General features: G+C 43.9%; 1 protein-coding gene and 1 pseudogene across 1 annotated transcript; one reads left to right on the forward strand and one right to left on the reverse strand.

The window, feature by feature from the left end:
- Positions 1-1,479: 1,479 nt before the first annotated feature.
- Positions 1,480-3,307, reverse strand: LOC121140742 (annotated as a pseudogene).
- Med28 (mediator complex subunit 28) lies at positions 3,264-9,003 on the forward strand. The gene is made up of 4 exons (XM_040747054.1): positions 3,264-3,464; positions 5,778-5,844; positions 6,450-6,562; positions 8,570-9,003. Exons 1-4 carry the CDS (start codon positions 3,306-3,308, stop codon positions 8,765-8,767), a joined length of 537 nt encoding a protein of 178 aa, XP_040602988.1. The 5' UTR covers positions 3,264-3,305; the 3' UTR covers positions 8,768-9,003.
- The last annotated feature ends 224 nt before the right edge of the window (positions 9,004-9,227 follow it).

A 9,227-nucleotide genomic window follows, 5' to 3' on the forward strand; every position in this document is an offset into this window, starting at 1 on the left:
GAAAATGGTATGTACTCACTCATTTATGGATTTTAGACATAGAGTAAAGGATTACCAGCCTACAGTCCACACCACCAGTGAAGGTAGGAAACAAGGAGGACCCTAAGAGAGACATACATGGTCCCCCGGAGAAGGGGAAAGGGACAAGATCTCCTGAGCTAATTGGGAGCATGGAGGGAGAGGAAAGGGAGTTAGGAGAAAGAGAAGGGGAGAAGAAGAGAGGACATGAGGGAGCAGGAAGATTGAGTCAGGAGAAGAATAGAGGAGAGCAAGAAAAGAGATACCATAAAAGAGGGAGCCATTTTAGGTTTAAAGAGAAATCTGGCTCTATGGAAATATTCAGAGATCTACAAGAATGATCCCAACTAACAATCTAAGCAATAGTGGAGAGGCTACCTTAAATGCTCTTCTCCAATAATGAGATTGATGACTACCTTATATGCCATCCTAGAGCCTTCATCCAGTAACTGATGGAAGCAGAAGCAGACACCCACAGCTAAGCACTGAGCTGAACTCTGGAATCCAGTTGCAGAGAGTGAGGAGTGATGAGCAAAGGGGTCAAGACCAGGCTGGAGAAACCCACAGAAACAGCTGACCTGAACAAGGGGTTGCTCATGGACCCCAGACTGATAGCTGGGAAACCAGTATAGGACTGTTCTAGATGCCCTGAATGTGGATGCTAGTATGGAGGTCTGGCCAATCTATCAGGCCTCTTGGTAGTGGATCAGTATTTATCCCTAGTACACGAATGGACTTTGGGAGCCTAATTCACAATGAGGGATACTGTCTCTGCCTAGACACACGGGGAGGACCTAGGCCCTGCTCCAAATGATGTGACAGACTTTGAAGTTTCCCCCATGGAAGGCCTCATCCTCCCTGGGGAGTTGATGGGTTAGGGGTTCAGGAGGGGGGCAGGGGATGAGGGGAGGGAGAGGGAACTGGTATTTACATGTAAAACAAGCTTGTTTCTAATTTAAATAAAAATGTTTTCTTACATTTAAATCCATGATACATTTTGAGGTAGTTTTAGAATTTATTTTATTGGCCTGTGGATGTTCAATTGTTGAAGTAACTGTCCTGTTTTTCTTGAGTCACTTTTGCATTTTATCAAAATTAGTCAAGCATATTATTGTGGGGCTATTCCTAGATTCTCTTTTCTTTCTTTTTTTTTTTTTGAGACAGGATTTCTCTGTATTGTTTTGGAGGCTGTCCTGGAACTCACTCTGTAGACCAGGCTGGCCTCAAACTCACAGAAATCCGCCTGCCTCTGCCTCCCAAGTGCTGGGATTAAAGGCCTGTGCCACAAACGCCCGGCTTGGATTCTCTTTTCTGTTCCAATGATTTATATGTGTTCTCCTGTGCATACCACAGTACCTTGATTATTGCAGCTTTATAAATCTTGAAATTGTGTAATGCATCTTCAAAATTGATTTAGTTTAATGAATTTTATTCAGGTATTTTATTCTATTCTGCTTTATTCTAGGAAAGACAGCTCTTACAAAGGTCTTTCTTTTCTTGTGCCTCTTGCAAATGCTTCTGGTTTTGCTCCAGTTTGTTCTCCAACAACTGCATGGAGACCCACGGACTGACATGTGACTATACCCATTTGGTAAACACAGAGCCATTATGGATCTTGGTTTCTAAGTGCAGATGTATAAGACTGTAAATCCTTCTATTTGAATTCTGTTTTTCTGGACACAGGACCCTCTGCAGTTCTACTGCTGACTGTGGCATAGTTTCCCAAAAGTGATATGAGGTTTAGTATGGATTGGGATTACGATTCTCTCATACTCTGAGCTCTTTTGAGCTTGCATGGACTGGAAGCTAGTGTAGAGTACCTGACCAGTCTTTGTGGTTTTTTTTAATTTTTAATTTATTTATTTATTTATTTATTTAATTTATTTTGTTTTGTTTTTACGAGACAGGGTTTCTCTGTATTGTTTTGGAGGCTATCGGTCCAGCCTGGCCTCGAACGCACAGAGATCCGCCTGCCTCTGCCTCCCGAGTGCTGGGATTAAAGGCGTGCGCCACCACCGCCCGGCCAGTCTTTGTGTTTTTATCTTCCATGAAACATGAAAAAGTATGTTCTACAAAGCTTTGATCCATCCTTTGGTACATTGCTTGTGTATGGGCATCAACATAGGAAGGCCAACAACACTCAGGGGGTGGACTTGTTACATCTGTTGAAGTTGCAGGTGGCTGTTCAGCAGAAATCTCTACAGGATTCTTTCTTTGCAAGACAATGACAGAATGAATGTGAACAATTTTATGGAATCTATCTTCCATATACATAGACCCCCTCTTCATATGTGGTCAGAGTATGACTGAGACAAATCAGCAAAGCCTCAGACTCAAGATGAACATCTTTGTAGGCTCAACTTATATCTGCCTTGGGTCCACCACAGTGTGGTCAATTGGGGGTCAGATGCAACCTACTTGCCTGGAGGTCCCAAGCAGGGCATGTCTTCAGGTGCTTCTTATCTAGAAAGCTCTTCCATTTAAATTTTCATCCCAATTCAGATCTCTTTGGAGAGGCCCTCCTCAATCACCTACCAAAGAGCACTTAGCTGTCTTCTCACAGGCACCATTTTCCTTAGAACTTATCTCTACAAATAATTATATATATTTGGGATGTTTACTATTACTTTTAGATTATTAAACAGTACCTAACTGGAAAGAATCAGTTAAGTTTTGCAAAATTAAACACAAAACTTTATTTGCTTTCTTAAAACCAAGTTATTAAAACATAAGCACAGTAGACTATCTCTCTGATGTTACCATACTATGGTAAGAACCGGGTCAGGCGCATGGATAGTTTAATGTCAGTCGTTGTGCTTACCTTATGCCAGAATTTAGAGGGAACTGGTGTTGTCCCAGCTAGAATAAGTGACTGATGGGCATCTGCTACATAGCAAGCCCTCAATCACAGCGTAACGAATAGATGACTCCTCGTTTTATTAAGAGACCGCGGGAAAGACCCAAGACCTTTCCCAATAGTGATATGAGGTTTAGTATGGATTGGGATTACGATTCTCTCATAGTCTGAACTCTGAAAGGCTTTAGGGACAGCACAGGGGTCGGGCGGTGGAGGGGAGACCCTCAGGGGAGTTCAGTCTGGGCACGTGACTGGTTTAAACCAGCTCAAGCCTCTACAACTTAAGTCGGTGCAGACTACACCCGGGCGTTTCAGGCGTCTCCAGTCTCCTGTGGGCGGGACAGGCGCTCCTTCCGTCACGTGACCACGCCTGCCACGTGATCCTGCTGCGCACGCAGGCCCCGTGGCGTTTCCCCGCGCCATTGCAGACATGGCGGGGTCTCTCGGCGGTATGTTCTCCGGGCAGCCCCCTGGTCCCCCGCCACCGCCGCCCGGGCTCCCGGGCCAGGCCTCGCTTCTGCAAGCAGCGCCGGGGGCTCCGAGGCCGTCTAACAGCACTTTGGTGGACGAGCTGGAGTCGTCTTTCGAGGTAAGCCGAGTCGCGGGTGTCTGCGCAGCATTCACTCAGGCTGTCACGGTGGTCCCAGCGTCCCGCGGATGCCGGGGATCGCGGAGCCCAAGCCGACTGCCTTAGGCTGGGCGCCGCCCGTGACCGGTGCTCTCGGGGCTCTTTGCATTCCCAGCCGGCTTTTACCTCTGCAGGTCCAGCAAGAGCTGGGCTTCCCCGGAGCGTAGCCTTTCGGCTGGGCTCCTCTGAGTTTTCTTTTCAGGTCACATAGTCTACGCTTCTCCCGTTTCTCTCTCTTTTTAGATCTTCTAGTGGGCCCGGATACCTGCTCACCTGATAGCTTTTCTATTTGGGTGCTACCCCTTGACGTTTCTGGCTTTCGCTTTCCAGTCGTCTGGTAGATGCTCTTTGTTAGGACAAACTGAGCTCCTACTGTGGGAGGAAGCTTTGGTAGAACATTTGGGTTCACCCCCTCCCGGTGGATGCACAAACTAAGACCCAGAAGTAACTTGTCCAAAGTCGGCCTTGGGTTTGTGTAAGTGAACACTATAGTACTCCGGCCTTTCCAGGTAAAAGCTAGCATTTCCAGGTAAAAAGCACATTCTTTAAAAAAAGTAAATCGTGTTTATTTAATTTGTGTTATTGGTGCGCTTGTGGAGGTCAAAGGAGCAACTTGAAGAAGTCAGTTCTTTACATCCATCATGTGAGTGCAAGGGATGGGACTGAGGTTTGGTGGCAAACATCTTTACATGAGTAGCCATCCCACCAGCCCTAAAAAAACTAGCCTTTGTATATTATTTTTTTCCGTTGTAAGACTGTCAATAAAGGCCCGTGCTTTAAATGTTTTTCAAAGGATAATTGGGCGCAGGGAGGTACACCGGAAACTAAAGTTTCAGAAGTTAGTTTTGTTTGATTTTTCAAGACAGGGTTTCTTTTGCCTCTGCCTCCCATGCACTGCCCAGTTTGAAGTTGAGATTTTTAATTCTGCATGGCTCACTGACTCTGGCGAAGCCACCCAAGCTTTGTGGGCCAATGGGTCTCATGAAGTGTGCCCATCCAGCTCACACCCCAAAAGTTAACTTTTACACGACACAGAACGGGCATTCTGATTTGTTGAGCTGTTGCAGGAGTGGGAAATCCTTGTCATTGTTTCTATACATCAAATATGCAGCCAGGCAGTATGTATTACTCTTTTTTTGGAGGGGGGTGTTCAAGACAGGGTTTCTCTGTGGCTTTGGAGACTGTCCTGGGAATTAGCTCTTGTAGACCAAGCTGGTCTTGAACTCAAAGAGATCCACTTGCCTCTCAAGTGCTAGGATTAAAGGCGTGTATCACCACCACCCGGCAACTTATTACTCTTGAGCCGGGCGGTGGTGGCGCATGCCTTTAATCCCAAAACTCGGAAGGCAGAGGCAGGTGGATCGCTGTGAGTTCGAGGCTGGGCTGGACTGACAGCCTCGAAAACAATACAGAGAAACCCTGTCCCGTAAAAACCAAAAAACAAACAAACAAACAAAAAACCTTATTATTCTTGAAAGGAACCTCACATATAGTTAAGGCTTAAGTCTAGAACCTAAATTTGGTTCATCATCTTAGTGATCTACACGGATGTTTGCTCATGGCTAGCAGGGCTCTTTCCTCACAGCCATGTTCATTAGTCATCTGCCATCCACGCTCTCTTCCACCTTTTTTGTCTTTTCTGGGGGCTGCTTGTGCCTCTGTGGGGAACTCACATGTATAGCCCAGTTGGTACCCTTTCAGGAGATCTCCTTTTTTAGGACTTGATTAGCCATGTGACAACATTTAATACACAGATAAATCTGTTCCTTATTATGCAAGTGCCAAGTGGTATTCCAAGTATTTAGAATATAGGGCTGAACCACACAGGCAGATCTGCTGGTAGAAGACAAATAATAGTGGCTGGAAAGAATGGATGATAATGTGTCACTGTGAAAAGCATGACAAGCTCACTGTAGAGCATGAGCAGGAGGGGGGCCATTTAGAAAGAGGAGACATGACATCTTGAGATAGTGATATATTTCATGTAAGGGTCCGCCACAGTGGCTGGGATGGGATTGAAAGGAATCCAGGTGTGGAATAAGAGAAGAAAAAGCAGGTAGTAGGAATAAGAACATATGACAGTGCCAGCAAATACCGCAGTCTCAGATGCCAAGCTAGTTGAGATTTATTTTACCCAAGTGTTTCCATTGGTCTGAGGTCTTCTCAGCACAAACTCAGAGTATCCACCCATTGAATGGCCCCAGGAGAGGTTATTTCTTGCTCATAAGTAATCACTTGATGTGTAAAAAGCATTTTTATGTTTTGCTCACATAGGCTTGCTTTGCCTCCCTTGTGAGTCAGGATTATGTCAATGGAACTGATCAGGAGGAAATTCGAACTGGTAAGATTTCACTCTTTGCAGATTGTTTTTTTCTTCAGCAAGATTCCAATTGCTGATTTTATATTTGTGTGTTTAGCCATGCATGCCATGTATCCTAGAACTTTCCCAGAGAGTAAGATGGATGTAGATGGTCCCTATAAACTGCTGCTCTGTTCTGTTTTCTGAGTTATTATGAACCACTTAAAATGAGCTGCTCATGTACATAAAGAAAACTAGTGAGAGCTGTTTATTTAAAAACCCACAAATTATATTGATCTTTTGACAGCTCTGATACAGGAGTAAGTCTGCTGTGCGTACTCTCACCTCCAGTGTCCATTGCCTTTTGGCTGTGTTTTGAATATTCCATTTTAAATAGAAATTATGATCCTAATTGCTGTGTATGGATTGTGTTTCTTGGGACGACTTCTGTATTGTGTAAGATCTCTGATTTCCTACTAGTTACGCATGAGAACTTGAAGATGATTGTGTTGCTGTCATCCAGATTAAAATCCCAACATGTGATGTCTATGATAATGTGTTGTTTTAGTATTTTACCTGTTTATCTAAGTGGGAGATGTGTACATCTAGTGCTTTCCTTAAAACTTTTGCTCTCTCTTTTTTTAAAGGTGTTGATCAGTGTATCCAGAAGTTTTTGGACATTGCAAGACAGACAGAATGTTTTTTCTTACAAAAAAGGTTGCAGTTGTCTGTCCAGAAACCAGATCAAGTTATCAAAGAGGTACAAAATTGGCTTCCCTCCATTTTTTAGGGAGAACAAGTATCTAGATCTTAACAAGATGTACTGTGTTCCTGTGAGTTGTAGGAAGTCTTTGAAGGTCAGGGAAGTGCTAAGGGTGTTTGACAGCTGGACACATGGGGGAGTCACTGGCGAAGGAGCAGAACTGCACACAGCTCTGCCTACTTATTTCACACCCTGTTTTCATGGAAAGTTTTCGTAAAGAGTGGGTTTTGCCTTCTGAAAGCAATTGGAAGACCATCAGTGTACATAAAAAGTTAATTTTGACAGAAACTGTAATTGTGTCCCCTAATTGCCTTATCTGGTACCTTGCATGTAGGAATTATTCTATGTGCTTCGATTAAGGAATCAAAATGTAAATATTGTAGCAGGTGTGGTGGTGCATGTGTTTAATCCCAGCTCTCAGTAGGCAGAGGCAGGAAGACCTCTGTAAATTCAAAGACAGTCTGGCCTACATAGCAAGTTCTTAGGCCAGCCAGGGCTATATAGTAAGATTCTGTTTCTTAAAAAAATAAAGAGGGTAAATATTCTAGCCAAAATTCCTTAAAAGGGGTGAGTTAGTCTCATTTGCTTTAAACTGAGATATTTGGAAATGAGTTGCCACAAGAACTAGGAAGCTCTAATGTTATTGGGTAAGTGAGATGATTCCTGACACCCCAGTATACAAGATCCCTAACTTCCAGCCAGCCCCAAGGCCAGTGATACTGCCACTGAGAAATGCAAATTTGAGAGTGATGGATTTTGGCAGCTTTTGAAATAATGACCAGTTAATCAGAAAGGGTCTTTTCAGCCATGAGACCAGCTGTTGATAACAGGAATAAGAAGTTTATGTTCTTACAACCTGTTGTAATAGGTCACTTCTTGATATGAATACTTGAATAATGTGTGGAAGTGGTTAAGGCTAGCATGTAAGCGTTTTGCTTTTTTTGTTTTATGTGTATGAGTGTTTTGCCCTCATGTTTGTATGTGCACCATGTGATGCAGTTCCCATAGAAGCTAGAAGAGTGCATTGGATCCTCTGGAACTAGAATTGAAGATGATTGTGGGCTGCCTTGTAGGTGCCGAGAACTAAACCCAGGTCCTCTGCAAGAGCAACAAGTGCTCTTAACCACTGTGCCATCTCTCTAGACCCAAAGCCAAATTTTAATAAAGCATATGCCACCACTGCTCATAATAAGCTTTTGAAAAAGATATACTGTTTTAACACTGAATAATCTGAAATTATAGAGCAGTAATGTGGATTCTTTAGACAGTTGTTAACACCTGTTTCGTATTTTTAGTGTTTGGTATTTTTCAGCAATGGTTTTTGAGATTCTGAGTTTTTTTTAATCTTAAGACTTGTGCTTTTACTTATTAAAAAAACATTAAATATTAAAATTCTTGTTGTTAGGCAGACATCCCTCATTGGAAGAGTTGCTTTTGCTGGGCAATGGTGGTGCACACCTTTAATCCCAGCACATGGGAGGCAGAGGAAGGCAGATCGGATCTCTGTGAGTTTGAGGCCAGACTGGTCTAAAGAGCAAGTTCCAGGGCAGCCAGGGCTACACAGAGAAGCCCTGTCTCAAAAAACAAAAGCAAACAAAAAGATTTGCTCTGCCTGATTCAGATAGAGCAGCAGAGTGATGGGCTCTAAAGGCTTTGGATTTTCTTGGTTTTAAGTTGGCTTCTTAGTGTTGCTTTTCTGTGTCTTTGGTGCCATTTCAGCGTTTCTAGGCAAGTGCTCTTCAGTTGAACTGTATCTCCACCCCTCTTTTTGTTTTGAGACAGTGTCTCCCTGAGTTACCTGAGCTAGTCTTGAACTCACTCTGACCTTAAACTTCATGATCCTGCCCCAGCCTCCCAAGTGGCTGGGGTTTCAAGCCTGTGCCACCAGGGTCATTCTTAGTGCTCCTGACTAAGGAAGAGCTTTGTTCATTTACTCTTGTTTATTACCAGTAACCTCTAACCTCGTCACTTTCTTCTCCCCTCCTCCCCCACTGTCATCTGTAGGACGTCTCAGAGCTAAGGAGCGAACTGCAGCGGAAAGATGCGCTGGTCCAGAAGCACTTGACAAAGTTGAGGCACTGGCAGCAGGTGCTGGAGGACATCAGTGTGCAGCATAAGAAGCCAGCTGAAATCCCTCAGGGCTCCTTGGCCTACCTGGAGCAGGCATCTGCCAATATCCCTGCACCTCTAAAGCCGACCTAAGAGCACTCTGGCCTGGGACGCAGCCTGTAGTCCTGCCGGACACTTTCCTTAAAGGCATGGCCTATGGAAGAACTCCATTGATAATGCCTCGGTGTTAGTTGTTTATACGGTCGGAGTGAAATATGAAGCTCTGGCTGACCTTGAACTTGTGATTCCCCTGCCTCAGCCTCTTTTGTTCCCTAAATCCCTAGAGTACCTTATAACTTTATAAGATATCTGAAGCTTTGATAAACCAAGTATATGTTTGTTTGTTTGTTTGTTTTTTAGCTCTTTAGGGAGGTTTGGACTGTGAGGGTGATCACACACATTCTTACTTGACCTTTGCCATTGGTTTTGACATTTTGTCATTTTTGCGCCTTCATCTCTTTGGGGTTTTTTAGTTGTAAATTTGGTAAAAACTGAAGGAAAAGATTTTTTAATAGTTTGAGATGGCAGAGGACATAGAGTTTGGTGTCAGCTG

This window comes from Mesocricetus auratus, unplaced genomic scaffold (genome assembly GCF_017639785.1).
Source record: "Mesocricetus auratus isolate SY011 unplaced genomic scaffold, BCM_Maur_2.0 Super-Scaffold_100006, whole genome shotgun sequence".
Lineage (NCBI taxonomy): Eukaryota > Metazoa > Chordata > Mammalia > Rodentia > Cricetidae > Mesocricetus > Mesocricetus auratus.